Genomic DNA, 15,874 nt, shown 5'->3' on the forward strand with positions numbered 1-15,874 from the left:
CGCGGGGCTCGAACTCCCGGACCGCGAGATCGTGACCTGGCTGAAGTCGGACACTTAACCGACTGCGCCACCCAGGCGCCCCTTGGGCTCACTTTTATAGAGAGATGTTGGGAGTCCCTCGTTAGGCATCCGAGGAGAACAGATCCGTGTCTCATGAGGAGCGTGCGTTAGAATGACGGGGGAGTGAGAGATTCTGAAATGCCTGTTTCCAGAATATGGCAGGGGAGCATTAATGCTTTTTTTAAACTCCTTTTTTAAAAAAAACAAACTCCTGATTAAAAAATAATGATAAAGCCCATTGTAAGACTTAGCCAGAATTCCCTTTGTTCTTAATATCTTGGAAGTGATGAGCTTTTCTTGCTAGTGAGGCAGGAAAGAGAGACTTTTTTTTCTTTTTCTTTTTTTAATTTTTATCTATTTTTGAGAGAGAGTGAGACGGAGCACAAGAGAGGGAGGGGCAGAGAGAGAGAGGGAGACCCAGAATCCGAAGCAGGCTCCAGGCTCTGAGCTGACAGCACAGAGCCCGACGCGGGGCTTGAACCCAGAACTGTGAGATCGTGACCTGAGCCGAAGTCGGACGCTCAACTGACTGAGCCCCCCAGGCGCCCCTGACAGACTTTTTTTTTTTCAAACAGTGGGTGATGACAAGCCCTTGCATTTGTATTGATGCTCCTTACCTACAGTTGGGGCTAGAAATTGGGTCTCCTGACTCCTCCTATGCAGCTTCCCTGGGCGGGAGGCCAAGGGTCAGCACTTGGCGAAGGGCGGTATCATTGACCGGAGATACCCCATGTACCACGTGGATTAGACTGTCCAGGGTCGGGCTGTTGGGAGCCTGGAGCAGGACTCCCCCCCCCTGGTTTATGCTTACGATACATCAGTGTGGTTAGAAGCATGCTATAAATGGAGCACATGCTTGTATTTATTTATAATTGTGGAAAGTACAGGGGACACATTTGCCTGCTTTCTAGCAACTTTTTACTGATGGGACGTCTGTCATTTTGTTTGTTCGTTTGTTCGTTGGGGGTGGGTTCCAGGTAGCTGTCTCCCTAGAGGAATGTCACGGTCAGGCAAAGACTCTGGCTGGACTTCTGGGGGAAGGGTCACCCCCAGCTTAGCACCTCCTCGAGCGTATCCTGCAGACCTTCGGTCCTCAGGGATGCTCAGAGGGGCCGTGCGAGTAAGTGACTCTGTGGGCAGATGGCTTGGAGGGACACGGGAGGGTGAGAAGCGGTCTGCGTACTGCGTGGCTTTTAAATTTGCTGCTCTGAACCTCCAAGGAGCAAATCGTGGTTTTTCAAAACTTCCTTGCCAGCTGAGCCCGTGTCCTCCGGGAGCCGCCCTGGAGGACCAGTGTCCCTTGGGAACTCACTTTGGGGAACTCCAGTCTGACTTTCATTGATTTGTTTTTCCTCTCAGAGAAGGGGTTTGTTCACAGGTGAGGGAGGGGAGCACCCCTTCCGTCGCCTCGCCCGGAGGGGTGGCCGCCTGGGGCCTCCCTCCCGGGCGCCGAGCGCGGGTTCCCGTGCACCCTTGCCCCCCCCCCCGGGGACACACTCGGGGTCCCGTGGTGAAGGGCAGCCGGGGCGCCCGCTGACCCGCGTCTCCGTGTGACTCCAGGACCGGGCACATGCTCACCCACCAGAAGACCAAGCCGTTCGTGTGCATCGAGCAGGGCTGCAGCAAGAGCTACTGTGACTACCGCTCGCTAAGGCGCCACTACGAGGTCCAGCACGGCCTGTGCATCCTGAAGGAGGCCCCCCCGGAGGAGGAAGCCTGCGGGGACTCCCCTCACGCCCGCGAGGCCGCCGGCCGGCCGGCCCCCGGTGGCTCGCGAGCCCCCGGGCCCCCCGAAGCCCGGTCCCCCGGCTCCCTCCTGCCCAACCGGGACCTCCTGCGCTGCATCGTGAGCAGCATCGTCCACCGGAAGGTCCCCTCTCCCGGCCCGGCGGGGCCTCCGGACGGCGGGGAGGAGAGGACCGCGGCCCGTCCCCGCGCGCCCTCCTCCGGGCCCTCCTCGTGCACCCCCGCCGGCATGCCGGGGGCCCCCGGAAACCTGGGCACCGAGGTTCCCGAGGAGCCTCGTCCCCCACGGAAGGAGCCTGCCGCCGCCATGTTCACGGCCATCCACCGGAGAGCGGTGGAGAATGGGGGCACCGACCCGGCCGGGCCAGAGCCGCCTCTGCTCCAGCGCCCGCCCGCCCTGGAGGGCTGGCCCGAGGGCGGCCCGCGGCCGGCCCGCCTGCCTCTGTTCCGAGGCCAGACGGTCCCCACCGGCTCCCAGCCGTCGAGCCACAACTTCCAGTGGCTGCGGAACCTGCCCGGCTGCCCCAAGAGCAAAGGGAACAACGTGTTTGTCGTCCACAAGCCCCCTTCGGTGCCGTCGCGGGAGGGCTGCGAGTCTGGCCCTGGGCCCAGCAGCACCTCCCCCGTGGGGGAGCCCTCGCCTGGCGTGGGCACCGGTCGGGAGGACGCGTCGTCGCCCTACCCTGCCACGTTCCTGAAGGCTCCCGGGGAGGCCTCGGGCGACCCCAGATATGCTGGCGGGGAAGACGACTCCTGGGGTTCCAAGAAAAGCAAGTTTGACTGTGACCCCTTCCTGTGGAGGAACCCCGGGGAGCCCGGCCTCCAGGAGGCCCAAAAGCCCAGCGGCCTCCCGTCGGACGCCACGCCGCTCTTCCGGCAGCTCTTCCTCAAGTCCCAGGAGTCCCTGGTGAGCCACGAGCAGATGCAGGTGTTCCAGATGATTGCCAAGTCCCAGCGGATCTTCTCACAGCTCCCCGGGCCCGAGGGCAAGCAGGCCGCCCTGAAGCCGCTGCCGGGGCCCTGGCCGCAGCAGCCCCCGCCGCCGGCAGCCCCTGTTGACTCGCTGCACGCTGGCCCCGGAAACCCGGAGCCAGAGGGGTCCCCAGCCCGCAGGAGGAAAGCCACGCCTGCGTTCCCCAGAGAGGCCTCCCCAGGCGGCACCAGGCGGGAGGCGAAGGGAGGTCTGAAAACCGCCGCTGCTCCGCCGTCCCTCCCAGCGTCGTCACTGGACCCTCCCGGGAACCCAGACGTCTCCTCTCTGGCCAAGCAGCTGAGATCCACGAAAGGGACCTTGGACCTGGGGGACATCATCTCCCCGGGGGGCCCACGGCAGACCCAGTCAGGTGGGGATGAGCCCCTCGGAGCCCCGCTCCCAGGGAAGCAGGCCCAGGCGGAGAATGGCGCGGCTCTGGGGGCCGCGAAAGGTGAAAAGAGCCAGGCCTGCGCCCGGGGCGGGGGCTACAGGCTCTTCTCGGGCAACCCCAGGTCCCAGCGCTTCTCCGGCTTCCGGAAGGAGAAGCTGAAAATGGATATGTGCTGTGCGGCTTCCCCGAGCCAGGTAGCCATGGCCTCCTTCTCGTCAGCCGGGCCTCTGGCAGAGCCCCCCCAGGACTCGAAGTCCAAGCTGACGATTTTCAACAGAATCCAGGTACCTGGGCCCTCCCTCACGGGGCGTGACCACGCTTGAGACGAGAGTCTCGTTGGTTCCTCGTTTCTGCGTCTACTGGTTGGCCGGCCATTGTGTTTAGTCTCAGGGAGCCCTCAGCCGCAGTTGCGCAGAGGCGGAAATGAAGGTTCGGAGAGACTGTGGGTCCTCCCGTCAACCCCCACCCCCGTTCAGTCTTCAGGGTTGTCCGAGATGCTTTCCTTCCTAGGCTTTCTCTCCTGGCTCCCTTTCTGCCTTTCACTTCCTTTTGGATTTGCCTCCTTAAATTGTTCGGAGGATGTAAAGGTAGAGTTCCCACCCCCGTCAGGATTTCTGCGCCTAATGCCGGGTCTTCCCTGGTGGGAGTCACGGTCCCCACGCCGACCAGCACCTGCAGAGCAGACAGTCAGTCCTTGCAGGTGGCACCCACCAGGTCTGGGCGTGGAGAGGCCGGGAAAGCAGGAGAAGGCAGAGAGAGGGGGAGAGAGAGAATCCCATGCAGGCTCCGCACCATCGGCACAGAGCCCGACGCGGGGCTCGAACTCATGAACCCGTGAGGTCATGACCTGGGCCGAAATCAAGGGACAGATGCTCCACAGACTGAGCCGCCCAGGCGCCCCCAATTCACCATTTCAAAGTACACCTTCCAGTAGTTTTCAGTATATTCTCCAGGTTGTGCGTCCGTTACCGCTCTTTGCCAGAACCCTTTCATCATCCCCAAATCCCCCACACTCTCAGTTGTCAACCCCAATCTCCATCCCTCACGGCCCCTGGCAGGTATGAATCTGCCTTGTGTCTCTCTGGATTTGCCCGTTCTGGACGTCTCGTACACTCTGTGGCCTTCTGTGTCTGACTTCCTACGCTCAGTACGAGGTTTCAAGGTTCTTGGGTGTTACGGCGCGTCCGTATTCCTTTTTATGGCCGAATAACGCTCCACTGAACGGATGTGTCACGTTGTGTTTATCCGTTCAGCAGCTGAGGGGCCTTCGGGTTGTTTCCGCTTCCTGGCCACTGTGAATAGTGCTGCCGTGAGCATTTGTGTGCAAGTTTCTGGGTGAACGTAGGTTTTCGCTGCCCTTGGGAGATACGTCGGTCCGCTTGGAATTTCTGGGTCCAGTGGTAACTCTGTGTCTAACCATCTGAGGAGCTGCCAGACTTTTCCCAAGCAGCCACGCCATCCAGCCTCCCCACCCACAGCGTCCCCACGTCCTCACCGACACTTTGCTGTCGTTTGTTGTTGTTTTTAATCGTGGCCGTGCTAGCGGGCGTGAAGTGGTCTCTCATCACGCTTTGGTGCGCACCTCCCTGTGGCCGACGATGCTGCGCACCTTTCCACGTGCTTATTGGCCATTTGTAAGTCCCCTTCGGTCAAGGGTCTTTCAGCCCCTTTATCCGTTTTTAAATTGGGCCATTTGCCTTTCCGTCGTCGGGCTGTACAAGAGTTCCTCGTGCATTATGAGTACGGGTCTCTTGTCAGGTATGTGACCTGCAACGATACTTCTCCCATCCTCCGGGTGGTTTTTTCGCTGTCTTGATGGTCCTGTGAAGCACGGGCGTTCTAAGTTTTGATGAAGTCTGATGTGTCGATGGCTGGCTTTCGTTTTGGTGTCCCCCAAGACGTGTGCCTCCTCCCCTGTCTCAAAGAATCACACCTATGCTTTCCTTTAAAAAAAGAAAAGATTTTAACGTTAAGTAATCTCTACACCCCGTGTGGGGCTCGAACCCACAACCCCAAGATCAGGAGCCACACGCTCCACTGACCGAGCCAGCCAGGCGCCCCACCGCCCCCCGCCACCCGTGCTTTCTTCTAAGAGTCTTACCGCTGTCCCGTCTCCATGCCTCCTTCCTGCTATGGTGGCTCAGGTGTGTTTTCCTCTTCAGGGTGGAAATATCTACCGGCTGCCCCATCCGATGAAGGAGGAGAACGTGGCAGATGGATGGTAAGCTCAGAAGCCACTCCTCCGCCGTGCCTGGGGGGCGCTCAGCCCCTCAGATTCCTCTGGTGGCCTTTGTGTGCTGGCCCCGGGTCACCCGGTTCTGGAAGCGTCAGTCCCGAAGAGGTACACACCCGGCCGTGAGGCGCTGCGGTGTGGTGTCCTCTCTCCAGTTCTTAGGGTTCATCGAGAGTTGTACCAGTGGATCAGATTTAAAACCAAAAAAAAAAAGAAAAACATTAACGATGGGGACGGAGCCCCGTTCTCGCGTTCTTCCGTCCTGCCATGTTTGCCCACAGTAGCCAGCAAAACGGGGGCCCTGCAGACTGGGCAGAGCCAAGGAGCACTTACGTCTGCAAGAACTGCAGCCAGATGTTTTATACAGAGAAGGGGCTGAGCAGCCACATGTGTTTCCACAGCGACCAGTGGCCGTCACCTCGAGGGCAGCAGGAGCAGCAGGTGAAGGGCGCGCACCGTGCCTTCGGGGTTTCGGGCGGGCGCTCGGTCGCGGGCGACTGGATGTCATCTACTCCGGGATGGAGATGCACCCCTGAGTGGAGTCTGGGCACAGGGGGAGGGCAGGAGCCGGGCCGAGCTGCTCGTCCACTCCTGCTGACCGTTCGTCTTAAAGAGCCATCTATTGTCCGCATCCAGGAGTTTGGCGTGGAGTTTTGCCAACCACTGAGACAGGTGCCGAGGCCGGAGGGCGACGGGCAGAGTCCCCCAGGAGCCAAGAAGTCCCCGGACAGCCCCGCCGTGGCCCCTTTGGCGGTCCCTGCGTCGCTGCCCGCAGCTCCACTGAACCGACCCCCCGGGAGCACCGCCAAGGTGGGTGCCGGCCAGTCCGCCCGCTTCCTTCCCGCTGCTTCCCCCCTTGCCGGCGGGGGCTGCGGGGAAAGCCCGAACCAAATGTCAAGAGAAACCTGAGTCGAGGAGAGCTCGCTTTGCACGGTCGTTCGGCCGTGCACATCCCCCGAGCCTCCTCTGTGCCAGCCCGCGCCGGCACGGCTGCAGACTGTGGTGACCAGGACAGGCTCCCAGCCTGGTGAAGGAGCAGGGCTGTCCCCGGACAGTGACGACCCGCAGTGGGCTGGGCTGGGGGGTGGGTGAGGAGCAAAGGGAGCTGAGGGCGTCCTGAGGGGGCACCAGAGACTCCTGCTGAGGAGGTCAGGGGGTGTTGGAGCTGAGCTCCGGCGGGGAGGGGGCAGAAGACTGGCAGAGGGGAGGGGAGAGTGTGGAAGGTGGGAGAGAGCATCGCAAGTCCGGGTGACCCGTCTCTTCAGCCTGACCTGGAGGACCCGCTGGAGAAGTCCCTGCCGGGCTCAGGGACGAGGTGCGTGGATGCCACTGCTCATCCCCCGGGAGCCGTTGCCACTGCCATGTTGTCACTTTGTCGTGCCGTTGCACTGTCTCCGCCCCCCCCCCCCCAGGCCCCCACTGTAAGAGCCAGGCATTGGAACAACTGGAGCTGGCCTCACCTGGTTCCAAATTCCTCTGAGTCGGGGCCCCTCCTTGAGGGCTCCAGGCTCGGTTAGGATCTGGGCCCTGGCTCGGGCGTGGTGGCCCGGCTCGCCTCCCTTTTCTGGGGGCTCGGGGTCACGGGTCATACTCCCCTCTGGCTCCGGGGTCCGTATTCTCGTCCCATCTCCTGCCCTCCCGGAGACGGAGCTGTGCAGCAGGTGGCCTCGCGTGAGCCCCTGTGATTGGGAGCTCTCCTCTTCCCCAGGGACAAGAGAAAGACGGGGAAGACAGAGACAGCAAGGAGAGCAGCCAACACAGGAAGCGGAAGAAGCGCCCCCAGCCCAAGGCCTTGTTCGCGCCTCCTCCACCCTCGTCGCCGTCGCCGGGAGAGCCGGGCCCGGGAGGATGCCACCAGAGCTGCCTGCGGTCTCCGGTGTTCCTGGTGGACCGCCTCCTGAAGGGACTATTCCAGTGCTCTCCGTATACGCCGCCCCCAATGCTCAGCCCCATCCGGGAGGGCTCTGGGCTCTATTTCAACACCCTCTGCTCCACCTCTGCTCACGCCGGGCCCGACAGACTCATCAGCAGCATGCTTGGTGAGTGAGGCTGGGCGCCGTGATCTCTGCTCAGCGCGCGGCGGGCCTGCTGCGGGCCAGACCCTCTTCTCTTGTCGCGTTTCGCCCGGAGATTCTCTCCGGCCTGTGGCCGTGTCTGGTCTGCGAGTCCCATTGCTGTCCGGAAGCGTCCCGGGACCATCTGGGACCAGCAGCCTTCTAGGTGCTTAGAATTTTACAGCCAGAGAGAAAATAGAGAGTCCGTTTAGCCTGACCACCATTCTGCCTGCCCTTTGAGTGATTTTTGACAGTTTTACTAAGATCTAATTCATGTACCATATGAATCACCCATTTAGAGTAGACGGTATTTTTTAGTTTATTCACAGGGTTGTGTGCCCATCACACGATCTAATTTTAGAGCGTTTTTTTAACACCCCCAGAAGCACCGTATCCATGCAGTCACCCCCCGCCCCCGATGGCCCCCACCTCCCCAGCCCTGAGCAACCGCTAACCTACTTTTTCTCTCTACGGATCTGCCCGGTCCGGATATTTTGTGTAATTGGAATCATACAGTAGGTGACCTTCTGTGTCTAGTTCATTCACTTGGCATCCATGTGCACCCATGTTATCATACGTGTCAGTGCTTCATCCCTTTTTATGGCCAAATAATCCCATTGTCTGGACACACTCCATTTTATTTATCCATTCGTCAGTTGACGGGCGCTTGGGTTGTTTCTGTCTTTTGGCTTCTGTGAATAACGTTGCTCATGAACATTCACGTACAGGTTATTGTTGGACCTGTGTTTTCATCTCTCTTGGGTGTATGCCTAGGAGTGCGGTTGTGGGTCATAGAGTTAGCTCTACGTGTAATCATTTAAGGAGCTACTACTGGACTGTTTTCCAAAATGACAGAACCATTTTAAATTTCCGCCAGCCTTGTATGAAAGTTCCGGTTTCTCCACATCCTTGTCAACCCTTGCAACCTTTTTTTTCTTACGTAACCATCCTAGTGTGTGTGTAAAGTGGTTTTGATCTTCATTTCCCTGATGGCCAACGAGACTGAGCATCTTTCCATGTGCTTACTGTCCATTTGTAATCTTTTCAGATCCTTTGCCCAGTTTTTGAATTGCGTTGTTATCTTTTTATTACTGACTCGTAAAAGTTTCTTCTGTATTCTGGAATTAACCCCTTTATCAGATATACAGTTTGCAAATTCTCTCCTATTGTGTGCCGTCTTTTTATTTGTGGTCTTGTTTGCAGTACTAAAGTTTTAAATTTTGATGAAGTCCAATTTGTTCTTTGTCCCTTGTGCTTTTGATGTTGTAGCTAAGGTTTTGCCTAACCAAAGGTCACAAAGATTTACTTCTGTGTTTTCTTGTGAGTTTTATTATTTTAAGTCTTTTTTTTTTTTTAATTTTTTAGAGTTTCTTTATTTATTTATTTTTTTTTTTTAAATTTTTTTTTTCAACGTTTATTTATTTTTGGGACAGAGAGAGACAGAGCATGAACGGGGGAGGGGCAGAGAGAGAGGGAGTCACAGAATCGGAAACAGGCTCCAGGCTCTGAGCCATCAGCCCAGAGCCCGACGCGGGGCTCGAACTCCCGGACCGCGAGATCGTGACCTGGCTGAAGTCGGACGCTTAACCGACTGCGCCACCCAGGCGCCCCTAGAGTTTCTTTATTTTTAAGAGAGAGACAGAGCATGGGCAGGGGAGGGACAGAGAGAGAGGGAGACACAGAATCTGAAGCTGACAGCTCAGAGCCTGACATGGGGCTTGAACTCGGGAATGGTGAGATCATGGCCAAGGCGGAAGTCGGATGCTCAACCAACTGAACCACCCAGGCACCCCTTATTTTAAGTCTTAAATTTGTTTGTGACCCATTTTAAGTTAGCTTTTATATATTGTATAAGGTGGAAGTCCAAATTCATTCTTTTGCATTTGGGTATCAGTTGTTCTAACACCATTTGTTGAAAAGACTATTCTTTTCCTGTTGAATTAGCATGGCACCCGGTGGAAAACCAATTGACCATAAATGTTTTGAGATTTTTCTTCTTTTTTAATACAGACATTTATAGCTATAAACTTCTCTCAGAGCACTGTTGTAGGTACATTTCATAAGTTTTAGTATGTTTTATTCTGATTTTCATGTATCTCAAAAGTGTTTTCTAGTTTTTCTTTTATTAATTTTTTTTTATAACACTGATTAAGGCGTGCATTGGTTAATTTCCACATATTTGTGAATTTTCCGAATTGCCTGTTTTAAACTGATTTTGAATTTAATTCTGTTGTGATCAGACAACATATTTTGTATTCAGTGCTTTTAAGTTTTTTGAAGCGTTTTTATGGGCTAGAATGTGTTCTCCCCTGGAGAATGTTCCATGCGTACTTAAGAAGAGTATATTCTCTTGATGGCGGGTGGAATGAATTGTAGATGTCTGCAATGTCTAGTTACTCTAAGTATTCTACTTCCTGTTATCTTGTGCCCAGTTGTCCTATCCATTATTGAAAGCATTGAAATCTCCAAGTATTATTTTTTAATTGTCTATTTTATCCTTCAGTTCTGTCAATTGTTGCTTTCTGTATTTATGGACTCTGTTTTTAGGTGCATTTATGTTTATATAATTGCCGTATTTTCCTGATGGCTTGAACTTTTATTATATCATTTACCATCGTTGAGATAATGTTATCATTATCTCTAGTAATATTTTTTCTTTTAAAGTCTAATTTGCCTGACATTAGTGTAGCCATTCCATCTCTTTTATGGTTGTTGTTTGCTTGGTATATTCCTTCCTGTTCTTTTACTTTCAGCCTGTTTGTGTCTTTGAAAATAAAGCATGTCTCCTACAGACAGCATTGGTTGGATGATGTATTTTTTTTAATCCAGTCTGACAAACTACCTTTTGTTTGGTTTGTTTAAGCGTTCTCATTTAATGTTATATTGATACGGTTGGATTTGCCTATGCCATTTTGCTTTTTATTTTCTATTTGTCTCATGTCATTTTCTCCTTCTGTTCCTTATCTGCTTTCTTTTGTACTAAATGAATATTTTCTTGTATAACCTGTCAATTCCTTTAATTAATTTTTCACTTTTTCTTAGTCATTTTTTAGGAGTTGCTCTAGGATTTAAAACATACATCTTAATCTGTCAGAGTGTGTTTAGTTGTGTAATAATTTATTAATATATTAATAAATATAGAAACATTGCTGTCTAGTTCCGTTCCTTTTAACCCTTTTGCTATTATTGTTTTGTGTATACATATACACATATATATATGTATATGTATGTGTGTATATATATATATATATATACACACACACACATATATTTCACATGTATGTATTATATGTATCTATCTATATATGAGAAACCCAGAAAATAGGGGCGCCTGGGTGGCTCAGTCGGTTAAGTGTCCGACTTGGTTTCATCTCAGGTCATGATCTCATGGTTCATGAGTTCAAGCCCCACGTTGGGTTCTGCACTGGTGGCATGGAGCCTGCTGGGGATTCTCTCTCTCTCTCTCTCTCTCTCTCTCTGTCTCTCTCTCTCTCTTTCTCTGCCCCTCCCTCACTCATGCTCACATGCTCTCTCAAAATAAACATTAGGAAAAAGAAACCCAGAAATATATTTTCATCATTATCACTTTATATAATTTTGTTACGTGAAAAAAGATAATAGAGGAAAACAGGCATTATTTATAGAGTTTGTTATATCAACCTTCTTATTTACCATTACAAATAACTTCATTTATTCCTGTGGATTCAGGTTACCATCTGGGTATTATTTCTTTTTTCCAATGCAACTCCTTTGTCCTATTATTGTCACATATAGTGCATTTTTCTATACTATAGGCCCACAATACATATCGTTTTATGTCATTGCTTTTTAAGTCAATTAAGAGAAGAAATATGTGATTATACTTATATAATTACCCATATTATTACCTTTATCAGCACCCTTTGTTTTTTCGTTGTGATTGACATTACTATCTGGTGTCATTTGCTTTCAGTCTAAAGAACTTTCTTTGGTGTTTATTATCGTTATGGAGATGTAATTTACATACGGTTTATCCCTGTAAAGCATGTAATGCAGTGAGGTTTTTTTATTTAATTTTATTTTTTTTAATTTACATCCAAATTAGTTAGCATACAGGGCAACAATGATTTCAGGAGTAGATTCCTTAGCGCCCCTTCCCCATTTAGCCCATCCCCCCTCCCACGACCCCTCCAGTAACCCTCTGTTTGTTCTCCATATTTATGAGTCTCTTCTGTTTGGTCCCCCTCCCTGTTTTTATATTATCTTTGCTTCCCTTCCCTTATGTTCATCTGTTTTGTCTCTTAAAGTCCCCATGTGAGTGAGGTCATATGATATTTGTCTTTCTCTGACTGACTAATCTCACATAGCATAATACCCTCCAGTTCCATCCACGTAGTTGCAAATGGCAAGATTTCATTCTTTCTGATTGCCAAGTAATACTCCACTGTATATATAGACCACATCTTCTTTATCCGTTCATCCGTCGACAGACGTTTGGGCTCTTTCCAGACTTTGGCTATTGTGGATAGTGCTGCTATAAACATGGGGCTGCGTGTGTCCCTTCGAAACAGCACCCCTGTGTCCCGTGGATAAATGCCTAGTAGTGCAATGGCTGGGTCGTAAGGTAGATCTATTTTTAATTTTTTGAGGAACCTCCGTACTGTTTTCCAGAGTGGCTGCACCAATTTGCCTTCCCCGCGGTGGTTTTAGTTCTGTTCACAGAACTGCATCCATTACAACCATCAACTTTCAGGCGTTGTCATCACCCACGAAAGAAGCCCCACACTCATCAGCAGCCACTCCTGTCCCTGCCCCCCAACCCCAGGTATACCCCCCCCCCCCCGCCCAGGTAACTGCTAGTATAATCTGGACATTACACATATGTGGAATCCTATAATATGTGGTCTTTCGTGACCACCTCCTTTCCCTTAGCGTGATGTTTTCAGGCTTCGCCTCGGTTGCAGTTTATGTCAGTATTCTGTTCCTTTTTATGACTGAGTGATAGTCCACCTTTACCGTTTCTCGTAAGACAGGCCTCGCGACAAATCTTCGCAATTTTTATTTGTCTGAGAGTCACTTTTTTTCACCTGTATTTTTGAAGAGGAGCTTGCTGGATGTGATTCTTGGTTGATAGTTTTTTTTACTTCCAGCAGTTTGGCTATGTTATCCCACTGCCTTCTGACTGCCATTGTTTCTGACGAGAAGTCTGCCGTTAATCTGACTGGGGTGTTCTTGCACGGAATAAGTTGGTTTCTTCTTTGTCCTTTCAAGATCTTTATCTTTGGCTTTCAACATGTTGCCAAAGATGTGTCTGGATGTACATCTCTTTGTGTTTATTCTATTTAGGGTTTGTAGTTTCTTGGATTTCTAGATCTTTTTTCTTTCCTTGTTACCAAATGTGGGAAGTTTTCAGCTGTTGCATCAAAGCCATGATTCGTGTTTTTCTGCCCCTCCTCCTCTTTTTCTGGTACTCTCATTACGAGTATTTTGCTGCGTTTAACGATGTCCCACATTTCTCTGAGGCTCGCTCCATTTTCCTCCATTCTTTTTTTTCTCTCTGTTCTCCAGATTACATAATTTCCATTGATCTTGGAGTTTGCCGATCATTTCTTCTGCCAGCGCACATCTACCGTTGACCTCATTTTGGTTATTGTATTTTTTTATCTTTTAAATATTTTTTTGAGAGAGTGCGAGTGGGGGAGGGGCAGGGAGAGGGGGGACAGAGGATCTGAAGTGGGCTCTGTGCTGACAGGCTAACAGCCGCGAGCCGGATGTGGGGCTCGAATTCATGAACTGCGAGATCATGACCTGAGCACAAGTCGGACCCTCGACCGACTGAGCCACCCAGGCACCCCTATCGTACTTTTTTAACCCCAGGATTTCCATTTGGTCCTTTCTTATATATTCTGTCTCTTCATGGTATCCTGTCTTTGTTAGAAATCTTTATCATACCTTCCTTTAGTTATTTAAGCATGGGAACTGTGGGCAGAGGAAACCTGTCTCCTTGGCTGCACCTGCCTGGAGTAGGGCACTCTGGGCAGAGCCCCTGTTACACAGAGCTGGCGGGGGTGGGTGGGTAAGTGATGGGCAGATGCCACAGACTCTCGCTGTTCTTACCAATATTTAGTCGCTTTCTTGAATGGGTATTTTGTAAAATGCTGTATGCCTTTGGGACAACTTCCAGGGGCTTTCACTTACTGTTCTTTAAAATAATTTTTATCAGTGAATTTGTTGTTCTGCTGAGTCCCTTACTCTGCTTTTTGGAAGTCCAATGCCCCTTCGTGCGATCTTTTTTAAAATTGTGTTGGATCGTGGGGGCACCTGGGTGGCTCAGTCAGTTAAGTGTCTGACTCTTAATCTCAACTCCGGGCTTGAACTTGGGGTCATGAGTTTGGGTCCCACGTTGGACTCCACGCTGGATGTGAAGCGTACTTTAAAAAAACTATGTTTGGGGCGCCTGGGTGGCTCAGTCGGTTAGGCGGCCGACTTCAGCTCAGGTCACGATCTCGCGGTCCGTGAGTTCGAGCCCCGCGTCGGGCTCTGGGCTGATGGCTCAGAGCCTGGAGCCTGCTTCCGATTCTGTGTCTCCCTCTCTCTCGGCCCCTCCCCCATTCATGCTCTGTCTCTCTCTGTCTCAAAAATAAATAAAAAAAAGTTAAAAAAAGTTAAAAAAAAAACTATGTTTTATTGTGATAAAAACAGTTAACAGGAGAGTAGCGTGAGAGACCTGGAGCTTATTCATCTGGCTTCACTGAGACCTAATGCTCACTGAGTTCTCAGTACCCACTTCCCCAGCACCCCCAGCCCCTGACAACTACCATGCCGTTCCGATTATGTGCAAGTGACGATTTTAGGTACTTCTAGAAGCGGAGCCATGCAGTATTTCCTTCTCTGTGACTTGTTTCACTTGGCATAACGTCCGCAAGTCTCATCCGTGTTGTCGCATCTGAAAAGTTCCTTAAAAACAAACCAAAACAGGTTGAACGGTATTCCATTGTATGTAAATACCACATTTTCCTTGCCCGCTCCTCTGTCGGTGGCCATTACGTCATTTCCACTATCGTGAGTAGTGTCGAGTAAACGTGGGAGTGTAGATATTCCTTCTGAGATGCTGATCTCAGCTCTTTTGGATAAATACCCAGAAGTGGGATTGCCGGATCATGTGGTAGTTCTATTTTTAATTTCGTGAGGAGCCACCTTACCACGCGATCTCAAAGAGCCTGCGCCCCCCCCCCCCCAGACCACTCGTGGTCCACCTTCTTGAGGCTTTTTGTTGTGTGTTTTCTAGATCAAGTGGATGGCTCTTTTGGCATCTGCATGGTAAAGGATGACGCCAAGATCAGCATTGAACCGTGAGTTGGAACAGACCTGGCACCGGAGGGTGGGTCCTTCCAAAGTGGGGGTACTTTTACCCTCCTTGTGAGCCAGTGTCTGTTTTTCCCAAGGAAAAGCATCATAGGGGATCCCGTCTAGCTCCAGAGTCTCCCTAAAAGAGAAGGGGTGCGTTTCTGTGGGTGGATGTGGGAAGCTCCCCCCAATATTCCTTCTGTCCAGATGTACCATAGCCGGGTCAGGGGGACAGAATGTCCAGGACCCTGGAGTTCTGGGTGGAATTGGTGATGGTCCAGCGCAAGACCCTTGAGTGTCTGTGGCACAGGGCTAGATCAATATGGCCATGGATGTAGACGCGTGCCAGGTATCAGCATATCCCTCCCCTATCCTAGACCCGAAGAGACACCGGAAGCCAGAGATATGGCAATAAGACAAGTCAGAGAAAGGAAGGAAGTATCCCTGCAGAGGTTTCTGGGATGCCCGCACGTGTCTGTCGGGGATGTCGGGACACTCAACACACGCGACAGATGGCAGATGGTTTCCCCAGGGCAGGGCTGTGGCCCGAGAGCAGGGCGCGCCGTGCGTCTCTGTTGCGTTTCCCATCTTGCTCACGTGTGTACGCCTCGCGCGTCTGTGTGCGTGGCCTCATTTCAGACACATCAACATAGGAAGCCGGTTTCAGGCTGAGATCCCAGAGCTCCAGGAGAGGTCGCTGGCCGGAATGGATGAGCACGTAGCTTCTCTGGTCTGGAAGCCGTGGGGAGATGTGATGACCAACCCGGAAACGCAGGACAGAGGTGGCTGAGACTCTGCGGCCGAATTCCCAAGGGCCCTGCCTCCCCCAACCCCCCGCCGCCTGAGGATTTCTCCCCCCAGTTCTCACCTTGGCCAAGAAGCACGGGATCATGCTTGGCGCACTCTTGCTTCTCCTGAGCTGTCGTCTCCTGCACCCACCTCCCTTCTCCCACGATTCGGGCCAGGCCGTTCAGAGCGAGTGCTCGTGCCTCCCTTCCCTCATCCCGCTTTCAAGGAGCCCCTCTCGGTGCCATCAGGGAAGTCTCCGCCCTGGCACTTGCTGACTCCGCGTGTCTCTTCTCTCTCACCCT

The 15,874-nt window shown here is 52.1% G+C and overlaps 1 protein-coding gene and 1 long non-coding RNA gene across 2 annotated transcripts in view; one reads left to right on the forward strand and one right to left on the reverse strand.

Annotated features, from left to right (window-relative positions):
- Positions 1-15,874, forward strand: part of ZNF541 (zinc finger protein 541) — a 42,058-nt gene that overhangs the window by 16,181 nt on the left and 10,003 nt on the right. Inside the window, exons 4-10 of the mRNA XM_043598554.1 lie at positions 1,621-3,454; positions 5,333-5,391; positions 5,685-5,844; positions 6,040-6,213; positions 7,112-7,442; positions 14,725-14,788; positions 15,423-15,565. Coding sequence (XP_043454489.1) covers positions 1,621-3,454; positions 5,333-5,391; positions 5,685-5,844; positions 6,040-6,213; positions 7,112-7,442; positions 14,725-14,788; positions 15,423-15,565 — 2,765 coding nt within the window. The remainder of the gene's footprint in view (positions 1-1,620; positions 3,455-5,332; positions 5,392-5,684; positions 5,845-6,039; positions 6,214-7,111; positions 7,443-14,724; positions 14,789-15,422; positions 15,566-15,874) is intronic.
- Positions 4,978-5,668, reverse strand: LOC122493866. Its single transcript, XR_006300051.1, has 2 exons — positions 5,272-5,668; positions 4,978-5,113 (listed from the first exon to the last, which is right to left on the reverse strand). It is a non-coding gene; the product is annotated as an uncharacterized LOC122493866 (long non-coding RNA).

This window comes from Prionailurus bengalensis, chromosome E2, assembly GCF_016509475.1.
Source record: "Prionailurus bengalensis isolate Pbe53 chromosome E2, Fcat_Pben_1.1_paternal_pri, whole genome shotgun sequence".
Lineage (NCBI taxonomy): Eukaryota > Metazoa > Chordata > Mammalia > Carnivora > Felidae > Prionailurus > Prionailurus bengalensis.